This window comes from Dipteris shenzhenensis, chromosome 14, assembly GCF_047967505.1.
Source record: "Dipteris shenzhenensis isolate YYH24624 ecotype China chromosome 14, Dip_SZ_1.0, whole genome shotgun sequence".
NCBI lineage: Eukaryota > Viridiplantae > Streptophyta > Polypodiopsida > Gleicheniales > Dipteridaceae > Dipteris > Dipteris shenzhenensis.
In genome coordinates this window covers 20179283-20194654 of record NC_141609.1, presented here as the reverse complement: position 1 = coordinate 20194654, position 15372 = coordinate 20179283, and the positions used below count along the sequence as shown (strand labels likewise).

At 41.8% G+C, this 15372-nt stretch overlaps 1 protein-coding gene across 2 annotated transcripts in view; it reads left to right on the top strand.

The window, feature by feature from the left end:
* Positions 1-15372, top strand: part of TTN1 (ARM repeat superfamily protein) — a 105556-nt gene that overhangs the window by 65558 nt on the left and 24626 nt on the right. The window contains exons 7-9 of one of the 2 annotated variants that reach the window (XM_087384774.1): positions 2373-2477; positions 8197-8367; positions 9781-9996. In XM_087384774.1, coding sequence (XP_087240900.1) covers positions 2373-2477; positions 8197-8367; positions 9781-9996 — 492 coding nt within the window. The remainder of the gene's footprint in view (positions 1-2372; positions 2478-8196; positions 8368-9780; positions 9997-15372) is intronic. The other variant, XM_087384775.1, reaches the window with a different exon arrangement.

Below are 15372 nucleotides of genomic sequence, written 5' to 3'. Positions count from 1 at the left end.
ATTCCCTCCATGTTGAGGACCGGAGCACGACTGACAGGGGTTACCGTGGCCTTGGTTAGACACAGAGCCACCGCTAGGAGCCCACGACAGACTGCATCCACAGATAGTTGTCAACGTTCTATCTCTGACCTATCATGACCTCAGATTTGGCATTTGGATCTGAATTGAGATGATGATGATTGAGATGATAATGATGTTATGACTAGTAGTACTTAGCATTTAGTGATGATGCTTGTTTTAGTAGATGCACCCTTTCAACTATGTTTCTCACAGTCTCATAGACCCATTGGTCTTCCGAAGACTTTAATAAACTCTCTCTCTCTCTCTCTCTCTCTCTCTCTCTCTCTCTCTCTCCATCATTCCACGCTTTTTCACTTAGTAGTTAGGATGGGCTTCGTTAGTGAAAGAACTTCTTGCCCGTTTTCAATGCTGCTGCTTGTACTCTTTCACACGACGAATAAAATCCTCTATGTTCTGAGAAACATTACCATAGAAGTACGTGTCTTCACTGAACTCCACAGATGCCAAGACTTGTTACATATTGTTGGCTGGAGATTATTCACACTCAAGTCTGTAGGAAATATCTTTGGGCAGCTCCTAGGCATCTTTAAGAGAGCAGATGGAATTTTTAGGCTACATACATGTGGCATCTTCTTCTGTTTAATTGAGTGCATTATGCTCTGAAATTACTTGACTCCACACCATGGTTGATCCAAAGTGCACACCTAATGGATAGGTGTGATCTGAAGCATTCAGGGTTTTTTGGAATGCTTTGAATTGTTAGGTGCGCTCCTGCCACAACTCTCTCCTTTTGGTTTCCTAAAACTCTCTTGGACAATGCCTCCGTTGTGTATGACTCCTCTGCCTGGGCCCTGGCAGTCGTTTTGCTCTTGGATCTTGCCTCTCTTACAACTTTCTCAGCCCCATCCCTTTTGTAACCCGTTGCCCCTTCTCAGCCCTTGCCCTCTCTCAGTTCTTCTCATCCCTGAATCCTTCTCAGCCCTCTCTCATCCCCTCTGGCCTGCCCTTCATTCTCATCCTCCCTCTCTCAGTCCCCTCTCACCGCTTTTGCCTCTCGGCCCTCTCTCAGCCCTCCTCCTCCTCCTTCCATGCTTTCTCATGCCCTTTTCCCCTGCCCTCTCTCAAGACTCAATGCCCCCTTTATTCTTCAGCTCTCCTCTCGAGTCTTAGCCCTTTCTCAGCCACCTCTCATCCCTTTCGAGTCCCATAGATCCTTACGGGTCTCCCATGGACTTTAATACAAGTGTTTCAGCTCATTTCATTGCTACATGTCATGTCACATATGAATATTTGTTCTCCCCTTTCCCCCTTTTCTTCAAATTAATTTAAAAATAAAGAAAGAACAAGCCCGTACCTTACAATGTCATAATTCTTCCAAAGCTTGCGTCTAACATGTGTCAAATGCTACATACGTAAAGGCTTCTAAAACCGTGCTTCACACTTGTGTTTAATGGATACCGCTCTCTTGCTGCCTTTATAATTTCTTGATTTTCAGTTTCATTAGCATTGAGTCATTTAGTTCTCCCCCTTGATATATTTATGTGGGTTTTGAATTGCTGTTTCTGCTATTCCTTGGAGAGAAGTGATACATTGCATCTTTTTCAGCGTAAAATAAGGATATTATGATTTCACCAAAGCCTCTATAGTTATCTAAGTGAAAAGGCAACAAACATGCTAGAGCATCAATTAAATGCGGTAAGAAAAGGCACTATAACCAGATTTTCAATATTAAGTTTAATGATCTTGATGTATAAAAGTATCACAAATACCATGTTTATGTTGATTAGCTTGTGAAAAGGATTGTTGGCAATTTCCTTGTGTTTCCATTGCTCAATCGGTTTTGAGTATACCCTTTCTGAGCAACTATGTGAAGATATGGCGGCGTACACCTCTAGAAGGGGCTTAACCCTTAAGTGATGTGGGTGCATGGGAAAAGGCCATGTGAGTGAGTTGGTGGTGAAGAAGAAAACAGAAAATAAGAAGCTCATTTTGATGCTAGGGTTCTCAAGTAGAGGCCTGTGAGTGTGATAGGGCTCATTTTGATGCGAGTGTTCTCAAGTAGAATCGACATAGAGGCCTGTGAGTGTGATAGGCTCTTGTTTATTAAAAAATTGTGTCAATGGTTTTTTCCTTCTAACATCATCAAAGGAAATGCTTGGTTTAGCTATGGGCCTTGTGATGTTGGTTTATTTAAATGTGTGTAATTTTTGTATTGTGTGTGTTCTACATTATATTGTGGCTATTATGAGACTCTTAAAACAATGTTTTTGTTATTTTCAATGTAGTGACATAAGTCTCCGTGAAAATATATATTGTAAAGTTAAAAAAAAATCAAATTTTAAATTGTATAGGGAGATGGAGCTTGGCATGGAGGATGTTTGGCATGTGCGGAGCTTGCGCGTCGAGGCCTTTTGATTCCTGAGCGTCTTCATGAAGTAGTGCCTTTGATTGTTCAGGTAAAAAGCAATATGTTTTCATGTAAGTACAAGCTGGGAGAGGAACTCCCAGTCTAAGTAGTGGATGTAACCTCCTCATAGGCTTCAAAGTACCTTTTAGTCATGAATACTTGAAGCTTTGTGCTCAAAATTTCCATATTACTATCTCTTTGGTTTACGGTATGGTCACCCAATAACACAAATTATGTCAGAATTTTTACTCTTCCTGCTTTCCACCCAATGTATTTTTACTAACATTTAATTTTTCTTCTGTCTCTTTTAGAAATTCTGAACGTTTCTAATCCCATGTATGGAGTTTTATCTATTTCTCAGTGGTCATGGTCTTTGTCCTATTGGCAAATTGTTCTCTTTTTGCCACTTTTGTATTCCGTTTTTGCTTGTTAAAATTCGTGATAGTTGGCCCACCCACATTTTTAAGGTCTTTTAATAGTATATTTCTGCACTCTCAAACTGTATGATTGGAATAAAGTTTTTTTACTTTTGCAGTATAAGCATGTGATCGGTATGATTGATGATACACATGTTATTGGAGAACTATATCTGTTTGATAGATGACAGATACATCTTGTTAGATAGTTGTATCTATATGTAGTGAAATGCAAGAGTTTGACAACTAGGGCAACAAAGCTTGCTCAAATTTGTTTAATTTTTCTATTGACGTTGGGCTTATGCCCACCATGGACGGAATAATGCCCTCATGGGTTGTAAACGAGTTTGATAGTTGGCCCACCCACATTTTCAAGTTCTTTTAACAGTATATTTTTGAACTCTTAAAATGTATGATTGGAATAAAGCTTTTTTACTTTTGCAGAATAAGCATGTGATCGGTACGATTGATGATACACATGTTATTGGAGAACTCTATCTATTGATAGATGACATACACATCTTGTTAGATAGTTGTATCTGTATGTAGTGAAATGCAAGAGTTTTAAAACTAGGATGGGTTGTAAACGAGTTTGAGGAAGAATCTGACTCGAGCTCAATGAAGGAGTCTAGGGTTCTCATATACATGCACTGTACTACATGTGGCACTATCCACATGTCGCTCAGGGACTTAATCTAGTTCTAGGATTTAGGATTTCCTACAAAATCATAATTTCTTTGTTTTTTCCCCCCAAAGAGAGGACTCCTATTAGTATGAAAGACACCACGAGCAAGCTCATGGTTGAAGTACATCATGAGGAGCATGAGAAAACAAACACCAAGTAGGGCACATAACTTGCTCATCCAAGAGAGTTAGAACTTGCTCATCCAAGAGAGTTAGAGAAAATCTGAGGTTGAGGCTGAGAAAGCCACCTCAACCCTGTAGGGGACTACGAGAAAAATGGGGAGCCACTCTACTCCCTAACGAAAATAGTCCTGTTGGCAGAAGCTGCCCAGGAGGATCCCTGCATGCTCACCCAAATGCCCGTCAAGGTGTGTACAATATCTATCTATATACTGGCCAAATTGTGTGAAGGGTGGACTTGGGAGCTGTCCAAAGCCTCTGCACATTTGGCTCTCCAAACGTGCCATGCTGAAATCACTGAGGCATGTGTAGCAAGTCTATAAGCAGAGCCTGGATCACATCTAGAGAGCGTGACTCAACTAAATGTCGTCAAATTGAGAGAGCCCAAGAAGAGTCACGTCTCTCTCATGAAACACCTAAGGCCTCGAGAGAGAAAGCCAAGCCGCTGAGCCCCAGGTTATAAAGAAGGGAAAGGGGTCAAAAGTGCTCAAAAGACTAGCAATCCCTTCGAGATGGTCCTTGCCTATTTGCAATCCCATAAACAATGCTGAATAGACTCCTTTGCAGAGTGGCATCGAGGATAAAAAAGGCTGCCTTGAATATGGTCCTCCATTGGTTTATCGAATCCCTCCATGGATAGAAAGCCAAAAGAAAAGAGTGATTTTCTTTTGTTGAGGAATTTTAAGAGTCTCTTCCAAACTGCAAATCAGCAAAAATCTGAAAATTCTCCCAATGAGAAGCTTTGGAGGGCTTCAGCCTTTAAGACTAAGCTGATACTATTCTGGCGTCACTGACCGTGTAGCAAAAGGAGGCTCCTCTCTCGGCGCCCTACATCAATCCACTCCCACTCCTTGGGGTCCCACTGCAAATACTTAATGGGGATACATCCATAGAGTCAAATCCTCCATGCATCCAAGGGACTGTGATTGCCATCTTGGAGCTGAAAAAATTTTGCTCCACATGACCTACAACCCTGACAGATGCAACACCCGTAAGAGTATCATCTGTAGACCTGGATAATGTGCCCCTACAGTGGATGTAAAAATTCAAGGCATCTCGGTTTGGACTCCGTAGTCCTATGACCTGAAGTGGGACACTTGACCTCGTAAAGGCCCCAAGCCAAGTAGAGTAAAAACGAGGCCCATCACTTGCAAGAACCCAACCCTAGGTTAAGGCTGTTACCTGTATCAATTTGCTAGATACATCCCGCACTTCCTCTGAGGCAACTACTAATTGGAGTCCACGATCATTTGGAAGGTTTATAAATCCTTCCACGCACCTAGAGAGAAAGGGGGACCTCCCTAGCTCCCCTCTATAAGTCAGCCAAGAAGATTATGGAAACAAGCTTCTCGAACCCACCACCCGCTTCTCGAAAAGCGAACACCTTATATTACGTCGATTAAGAGTTGCTTGGTGGCCAATTAAGACCTTGTGCTTAGCTTAGTTTTTTTCAATGCTCATGCCTACTAATGCTAATACGATGTTTTCAATATCTTGGGCACCTATTGGAAAATTTACCCCTTTTTGATGTGACACGGTACAATCGCCTTTCTTGACATAGAAACTAACAAGGTTCCTTGTTCAACTATTATGTGAGTGCTATCATATACCCAAAGAAGACATACAAATGCAAACAGTAGACAACAAAAATGTAGATAGAATTCAATGGTGAAGAAGAACATGGAGCGCCATATGTGGCAGATGAAGCAAGATCCCATGGCTTGCGAAAAGCTGGAATGTCCATCTAGACCACCACATATAGTGAGAAGTGCCAAGTGGTTGCCATGCTTATCAAGTATATTCTCATTCCACATGATACGCTGCATATCTATCGCTTCACGAGAAAAAACGAAAAAGGAAAGAAATAAAGTTTATTAGAAGTCTTTGGAAGACCGAAGAGTCTATGAGATTGGAAGAAACCTTTACAATGAGTTGAAAGGGTGGAGCCTCTAATTGGGCATCATCACCCACAATGAATACACATAATCCAATCTAATACATGAAAGGAAGGGGGAACTCTCTGAAGAGTACTCTTGAATTTGGCCCAAGCTTTCAGGATAGCAGCAATAAGAGCGGAGGAGGGAGTCGTGAGATGGGCTGAGGTAAAAGACCACCTAGTGCTATCCATCCAATCCCCACCGCTAAAAGGAGACTAAGGTGAATGCATTGAATGAAAAAATCCTTCCAAGGTTCATGTCCTGGCAGAAGCTCCCTGATCACAACCTTGTATTATAAGGCCTTGCTTTGCAAGCTTGGATCTATGATATTGAGACCCCTTTCCATGTGGGAAGGATCAAGGTCTCCCAAGCCATCCTAGCTCTGGTGTTTTCCGAGCCATCTAGTCCACTCCGTAGAAAATTCCTTACCGGCCTTGTGAGCTGAGTGATGCAATCCCTAGAATGGCACCCAACAAGAGCAAACAAAGCAAGCAGTGGCCAGCAATACGTGGTTAACCACAACCACCTTGGAAGTGAGGTCAAGCTTTGATGAACTCCAAAAAAGGATTTGCTTTGATAGTCTCCAACATCGCAGTGAATTGCTACAAAGGAGAGATGCCCACACCAATTGACAACCCAATTACTTCCCGAAATCAGCCCCCCAATATGGAGTGTCCTCGTCACTAATCCAAAAGCCATTGGATTGATCCAATTTATATGTGCACCTGCTGCATAACGAAATAAATCCAATGCTGCCTTGAAAGACGTGAGATTCTGTGGATTGACATCCCAAAAAACTATAGTGTCATATGCCAACTCACTGTCCAAAATCTCCTCATCCTATCTTAGGGGAAGTCTCTCCCCTAAAATGTTGCATGAGATCTCAAGAACATACTCTTTGCTTTTGCCACAAAAAATACAAGAATGGAGGGCATCCCTGACGGACTGATATATAGATCTGAAAGCTCTCTCCTCTATTCCGTCTGATAAGCACGTGGCTGTGGGCTGATCTGTACAAAGAAGATACCTCTCTAATCCAAGCATTCGTAAATCCAAAGCGTAGAAGGGTACCCTCCAAAAAACCCAAATCAACTGTGTCAAAAGCTTTCTCGAAATCCCACCCTGAATTAGTTTCTATGGTCAAGGACCTTGCTCACACTAAAGTGCAAACAACCAAGGAGGAAGCTGTAGAGGTAGATACAAAGGCAAATAAAACTCATATTCAGCATGAGATTAAGGAGTATGAAGCCAAATCAACAATGCACTAAAGATCCGAATAGGAGGCCTTCTTGAAGGCTGGTTCAAAGAGGAGGATACATACAATGAGACTTTAGCGCACATAAAAGCAGCCATCCACTAGATGAAGACCGGACAGATTCCACAACTAATAATCGCTACTGTAGAGGACATGCCATAGTTACACTCAGCACATGGGATTTATGAATCTAGCTTCTTCATTAATCTCACAAGCTGAAAGGGACCAAGATACGGATAGCTGAGGAATTCACACAAGCTCAACTGAACCAAAAGGCAACGAAGTTAGCCAAGGTCAAGGTTGCTAGGAAGGATGGAAAATGGGCAGCTGATGTATGTTTGATTATGTCGTAATTTTCAGACCACATGTAGGCACGTTAAATAATTCGGAGTTACTTTTTGCTTTTTGCACTCTGTAGGAGCTGCCTTGTTCGCTCCCTAAATAGGTGTATCAGCTGGTTTTTGATGTCCCATGGATAGACCTGTTGGTCTCCCACAAGGCATCACTCTTGATATAGCTCTTCAGATAGAGAGGGCGACGAGATCATGCCCTCCACCACATTGGGAGACAGCCCGACCCTTGTAGCCCACCGTAGAGCCACCACGATGCCGGGTTTCGGCTATTGAGTCCCAGCTTCTCAGTTCTTCAGCTCCGGTTTTTGTGTTTTTGAGATTTTGAGCTACATACATAGTTTAGCTTAGCATATCACTCAGCAAGGGCCCTAGCGTGCCCTTTGCTATAGTTCTGTGGCTTGTACGAGTTTCTTTCCAATTGTTGTACTTTGTCCCATAGGCCTCATCGGCCTCCCGAGGACGTTAATATATCTTTCTTTCTTTCTTTCACTCAAAATAATAATTGGTCAATGATAAACCTTTCCATTGCCCCTTCCAAATATTGCCTACTATTGTCCTTCAGCCCTAGACATCCGATAGAGGAGAACGTGGTTTCCAAGAGTTTTACTTGTGGTGGAGTTTTATTTTCAGCTTGTTTATACAAATCTACATTCTTTCTTCTATTTCTCTTTCATGTGTGAACATTTCCAGGTTAAGTATGGGTTCCACTTGTGCATCAAATGCATGGTGAATTCTCCAACAATTAGGTTCTCCAAGTCTTTTGAACGTTTCAAGATTTTTTCTTATAAATCATCTGATATTTTTTCAAGCGCTTGTATTCTTGTCATGGTTTTAAGCAGATTGAAGTCTGTGGCTAACGATATTGTTCTTATTTAGTTTGTTTTGGTTCTACAAGATTATTGACTATTACATGACTCTTAGCTTTATTCTTTTTGGAAGGCAGGCTTTACATTATGATGTGAGGCGAGGAGCGCATAGTATTGGAGCACATGTGCGAGATGCTGCAGCCTATGTTTGTTGGGCTTTTGCTCGTGCCTATTCTCCCACACTGATGAGGGAGCATCTTAAAACACTTGCTCCTGCATTGCTTACTATTGCTTGTTATGATCGTGAGGTGTGTTTCCCTACACTGAACGTGCTATTTTTCTTTCCTAGCTCTTCAATTGTTTTCTCGAAAAACTCCTTTGATTGATTATGATCAACAACTGCAATTGCCTATTTGAAAGCTGCCATAATTACAATTGATTGAAATTTATTAAAGTTACAATTGAAGTAGACATTGCAAAAAGTTTGATTATCTCTCTTCTCTCTCTCTCTCTGTCCCGGCCCAAGTAGAAAAAGGATGTAGCCATATTTGTATGATTGGTATACCGAGCCCCCTTGAGCAGCAATATTCCTCTTGTTACGCAGGATAGATAAATGTGGGATGATTGAACAAGTGGGGAAAATTACATTTTCCCCTCCCCCCCAAAGCTGGAGGATTGTGCATTAAGTACAGTATTTCCTGATATCCGGCTCTCAATTATTGCTCAGCAAAGCGTACTTTGTGTCACTCATTTCTAGTCTTGTGTGAAATCTTAAAATCATTTCCTGTAGGATACATAAGGAACAGAGTTACCATCAGGAGCTTCCTTGTACTATGTAAGGCATTTAGTGGTTAGCATCTGCTGACTGTTGGACATTCTAGAGGAACTGGCTTTTTAACAATTTATCATTATTTTGTTTGAACATGTGGGTCTTTGGCTAGTTAACTGCTGATGGATATGAGGAAACCTCTATAGAAATGCTATAATTTCAAAGTAGTGAGTAGACCTGTCTTCCTGAACTGGGAATTGTTGCTTGCATGCACTGTCAATTTTCATAGACGAGAATTCGATGATGTAATTTTGGCATCAGAAGGGCTCATGAATGGTGCCATTTATCTGCCTCTGCTAAAAGCGTAAGGATTTTATGCATTATATGAAAACTTTATTCTTTTCTTATATAATTTAAGAGTCAAGGGGTTTACTTTCTATTTTTAACTCATAACTTTATGTTTTGTGGACCTAGATTTGTTTAGGGAATTGAATATTGAGTATTTGTAAGATTTCTGGACTTGAAACAGTGTATTTTCAGCTTGAAGAGGAATTGATGTCTCCTATTTGCAAAATATCCCCGAATGTCTCCATGTTGGCTTCTCATCACTTGTTCGAATTAATTGGAGTGCTTACTTGTGGTCAGATAATGTCCTTGAGGGTAGAAAATTTGAGTTATGCATATGCCAGACTGTGGTCCTCTTCTTCCAAATTCCACATGTGCAATGTAGTGAAGCAGCACATATAATGAGACTAGTAAACCATGAATTTATCTTCTTTCAAATAAAAGCTGTCTTCTCATCTATCAAAATTTCCTCCTCAAAATTAAAGATGTTTGCCCATTTTTTTACTTCTAGGCATGGTTTCTTGTTCTTATGATACCTTTGCCCTTGTGGCTGGTTTGCACAAAGCTTTGAGCTGAGCTGAAGTTGTGCCATTTGGGTGAAAACTAGGTGAATTGCAGGCGAGCTGCATCAGCTGCCTTTCAAGAAAATGTTGGTAGACAAGGTGATTACCCACATGGTATAGACCTTGTAACTGCAGCGGATTACTTCTCTCTTGCATCTCGATCCAATGCGTACTGCTCTGTTGCTGTATATGTGGCACAGTTTGATGAATACCGCATCCCGATGGTTCAGGAGCTTGTGCACGCTAAGATCCGCCATTGGGTAATCCTGAGTTTAAGCATGTTTCTTGGCTGGATATCACTTTTGAGTTGAAATTGATGTCAATGGAGGGAGGACGTGGTGGCTTGATTGTTGAATCTGTCCTTTCTTGGTCGAGAATTTGGTGGCTATTTCTATAGTAGAATGAATTTTATGTCTGCTGTTGAGGAAGATAGTCTACATATCCTTGTGAACATTGATGTGTTGGCATTCAACTGTCCTACAAAACACGGGCTGCCTATTTGTATCCGGGGTTGTTTTGGAAGAAAAATCACGAGGGGTTGCATTCTGTGAATTGAGGGAGTTTTGAGGATATGGTCTAGGGAGAGATCGAGTGTCTGTTCTAAGAGGAGAAAAAGAGGGAGAAAGGAGTATCTGTTCTAAGAGGAGAATAAAGGGGAGAAAGGAGTTGTTGATAATAATACAGAAAATGTGAGAGCAAGTTGATGAAGAGGCTTGTCACGTGTGAGAGAGCTTTGAGGATGGAAGGGGGGATGTATGCGTCTATGATGGGCTAGGCAAAGTGGAGGGAGTGGAAATGGGGAGAAAAATGTAAGAGGTAGCAGGTAGTTGCTGTCTGCAAGATTCCCGTCGGTCACATACAGCTATGAAACTGTAAACTTTGTTTGGAGATTTCTGAGTGTCTCTTTCCATGGAATTCCTTTGCTGTCCTCATTTTTGTGAGAGTTTTAGTAATTGCACGCTATCACAAAACAACACCATTTGCTACTTCCCGATGGGTTCTTCGGGTTAAGAAATCAGCTTGCTAAACTTGAAAATGAAGAGACACTTTTGGCAAAGGTATATGTTGAGAATGTGTATCTTTTACTAAATTTCCTTTATATGATTTTTTTTTGTATCCATAGGCAAGACTTTGTTTCAGAACATATTTGCTCTTTTAGCCAACTTCTACATTTATGATACAACAGCTGATTTCTTTGAGACTTGTGTCTTTGTTTATAATATAAGTGGTCCGCATATTATTTGTTTGCCCTCAATTTTTCCATACTTTAATAGATTTATGACAAAGATCCGAGTTTAGTGCTAGTAAACTATTTTAGATTGGAGACACGAACTCTAAGGACTTGAATAGCATAATTTGCGCATGGATTTCTGCTCTATGATCTCTCCTGCCCTGATCTTGCCGCATTTGCTACTGTTCATCCTCTGCCCTATCTCCCGATTGGTGAATGGACATCCATTCAGCTAATCCTCTTCCCATTCCACTGGTCATGAGAACATCCATCTTCTCCAAAGGCGAGGTGCAGCAGCTTCAAACGCGTGTGGAGCCTGAGAGCTCCAATACCTTTGCATGCATCCATGGGTCCCACCCTTCTAGGACTCAAGGTCCCTTCCTTTTGACCTCTCGCAACATCTATCAGATGTTCGTTTGTTGGAGAGAGGTTTTTTCTAAGTGGTCTTTGATTATCCTAGAGTCACAGCTGTGGTGCTTCAAGCTCGCCTTCTAGCACTTGGTTCTGGGATGATATTCCTCTCACCTTACTCATTAAGGTACAACCTAGTGGAGGAGGACATGGGGGTCACTTCTAGTTATCAAGTTCCTTGATCTTCTACAAGTGTACCTTTGGCTTCTTGCGACCATTGGAGCCTCCTTTAATTTGGTCATGGAGGCCCCTCTCTCCCAAGTTTGCCTTCTTCCGTATAGTAGAGACAGTTAGGGTGGATGGAGTACTAAGAGTTAGGGTCATTGTTGCTGACCCTAATATCTTTGATGACCACATTATGCTTCATTGCTCTCTATTTCAACAGAGAGTTGAGATTACGGGATGACAGACCAATATCGGGTTTGCAGACATTTTGAGCGCTTTGCTAGAGATTGCCCAAAGAAGAAGAAAAGGTTCAAGAAGACTTTGGATGGTGTCTCCAATCAACGGAGTGCTTTAGTGGCACCACCAGCCCCTATTGCCCGTTGATAGAGAGGGGTTGTGGCTATAGTTGGTAGACCTTCAAATTCAAATCCAGGAGGTTAGGAGTCCCCCTCTTTGGATCTTGGCCCTCCTCACCCTGAGAAGGTTCAGTTAGAGATGGCAAACCCTTAGATTCAGCTCCGGTAGATCAAGAGATCCCTTCTCGGATTGTGCCCCCTGTCGAGTAGATCCCTTCTCCTTCAATTCCTCATGCATCTTGATTAAGGGAATAGGAGTATCATTAATTGGAACATTCAGGGACTTGACGGTGTTCCTTATCACCGCCCCCGAAGGCAGCTGATTTGTAGTCAACTTCATCCAGGTGTTACTAGGAGGCCTATTGACATTCATCTTACCGAAGGACACAAGTTGGATGCTGGAGACTATAGAAAGTCAAGTAAATTCATTACAGGTCACACTTTTTGGTCTCCTACTTTTAATAGTAGGAAAGGAACTTGTATTTTGGTTTTAGATTCTTTTCTCCCCCTAGTGGTTGGACACACCCTCTAGAGCACATTGGAATTTACTTGTGATTTGTATAAGATTGGCCTTCTCAAATTTTACGCTCCCAATAATATAGGGGAGCACATGTCCTGTTTTGCAAGAATTGCTTTTTTGGGCTCCCATTGCAAATTTTTGGATTATTGGGGGGACTTCAATATGGTGGAGTTACTCTCAATAAAAAAGGGGAAAGCGAGAGTGGCCTTCACTCTCTTGAGAGAGCTGCGTGGGATGCTTTCCTCTTTCAGTTTAGTGGTAGAGACACTTGGACAGGTGATACTTTCATTCTTTGCCTTCCTTGCTCCTATTTCTTGGTCGAATAGGTGATATCAACTGCCTATCCCTGCATGGATTGACAGATTTTATGTTGACGATTGGGCATTAGCAGTATTTGCATTGCCGAGGGGTCCCACTTTGGGTCACTTTTGATGATCTTTGAGCCTCGTATGCGTGATCCCTCTCTAGTATTTGTGATTTTTATTACTCCATCGCAAGTACCAAGAGACATGAGATTTTGTGACGGGAGGTTGGTATACGTCAATTGTTAGCAGCCCATAGTGGGAAGAGTAGAAGCGGCCTGCAAATTTTTTGGGTCAGGAACACCTTGTTGTAGCAAGGGATCAATAACAACTACTTTTGGATCAAAGATCTGAGTATGCCTTTCATGCACGAGAGTCCATTTGGATTTAGATGGGAGGGAGTGTCAGTAAACTCTTTTTCTCTACGCTTGGCACTAGATAGGGTAGAGAAAGTGTTTCTCAGTTGATTAACTATGATAGGGTTTTACGGTGAGTTCTCGATGCTGTCATGCGTATTGCTTCAGATTTTTATGCCTCCTTGCTTATTGTAGATGACACTCTGCGAGAGATGATGGTATGCAGAGGGTTTGGTAGGTTATCCTAGGATTGGTGAAGCCAGATATAAGGATTCTACTTGATGCACCTTCCACCAATCTAGAGTCCAGGACTGCTCTTGTCCTTCAAAAGGGAAAAATGCACTGGTTCAGATGGGCTGACGCCCTCTTTCTTCATTACTTTTTGGGACATGATTGGTGATAAGATCACCTCAGTTTTGCCAAGTTCTTGGGATTCTAGTGCTATGCCCGAGGGGGCAGCAGAAAGTTGGTTACCCAATGAGGCCCATCACTCTCTTGGGCATTGTGTAGAAGACCTTGGCAATGGTTGCAGCTGTTGCCCTTTTTCCCATATCTTATTCACGATGCGCAGATTGGCTTTGTGCACGACCGAAGCATCTTCAATAATATATTTTCCTTTTGGGAGGCTTTGGAGTGGGCTATGCATAGTGGCCAGGGTTTGGTCATCCTACTCTTGGATTTTGAGAAACCTTATGACTAAGTAGACTATGTTTCTTGGTGGATACCCTGCTGTGTTTTGGTTTTTCAGATGCTTGGATCAGAGGGTTTCCTCTTTGTACGAATCAGCCCACAGCCAGGTGCTTATTAGCGGGGTTAGAGGAGAGAGGTTTCAGATTTTCAGATCAGTTTGTTAGGGATGCCCTCTTGTCCCTTTCTTGTACTTATTATTGGCTGAAGCCATGAGCACCTTTTTGACATCTCGGGGTGTAGATCATGGTTGTTAGGTACATAGTGTTTCAATTTCGAGTACGTAAAGTTCCTAAAACTTATGATAAATGTTCTTTTGATACACTCACGCACACACGCACGCGCACACACACTTTTTTTTTGTGAATTATATTTGTATTTATATTACAAAAGGTAGTCCCAAGAAAGGACACATGCAACTAAGACACCAAAAGATGGCATTATTTGACGAGTATGCACAGTAATCCAAATCCCTAGCATGCAGACAGTCAAAGAAAGATTGCCGTAGAGTCGGTCGCAAGCAAGTTCAGAAACATCGTAAAAACCCCAGGAAGAAAGAGCTACAGGATGAAACTCCTATTGCACATGGGTAAGGCTGTCATCTTATTTTGGACTGTTCATCTGTGTTCTTTACTCAGTGATTCAGAGTGAGCAATTTTTTTGCAGAAAGCTTAATGAGCTTTGGCACTTTGGTCGGTCATTGTGCTTGAGAGAAGATTGTCAACCTTAGAGTTGCAGCAGGTCTCCTGAGATTTTGGTTGCCTTATGATTCTTGTGGTCGTTGTGGTCCTGAGAACGAAAGGGAATTCAAAATAATATCCATTTATTCAGCTTATAAAGTGGCCCCCTTTCAAGATGTATGAATTACAAAGTTCTCTGCTCCTGAGAACTGAAGGGGTCTGATTACCAGAGGGAAGTGAAGAAGGAATTGCGCTCGCCAGTGTGTATCTTTGCACGTGTCTGTAAACCTGCACCTCAGGTTTTTTGGCCCTTTTATCTTGTGCAATGTCCTAGTACTGGTCCACTGTGATACTGAGCTGATGGATTTGCTTGGGGTATCTGTCCTTATTGTGGGATTGCAATGATATGAACAAATAAACCTACTGATTTGCTTGGGCTGTGTACAATGCCCTGTATTTCCTGGACCTGAATGTGCAGGATTCTTATGTCTGCTAGAGATTTTCATCCCTTGTGTAGTTTTTTACATTGAGTATATACCCATCGGTTTATGTTACAAGATGTGGGCTAGGGTATCTACAAACAAACCATGTATCAATGTAACAGGTTGAACCCTAGGCTTTTGCATGGCCAACAGAAGAGCAAATACCTTTGACCAATGTAAACTCTCTGCACGCAAAGAGTTACCAGCAAGGGTATCCCGACCATTCCATTAGAGTATGTGCTTCCAATCAGAAATCAAGCAGGTCACAAAAAGGCATCCCTGAACTGTGCCAATGGCTAAGTAGTCAATGTGAAATCAAGTATTGCATCCTGATGCTCAATGGCTAATGACCTTGGATAAACTCAAGCATCATTTTCCCTTTGTAAGCCATAATATGTATGTGAATATTTAGAACCCCATGCATCTATGATCTTTTTTGGCTTCAC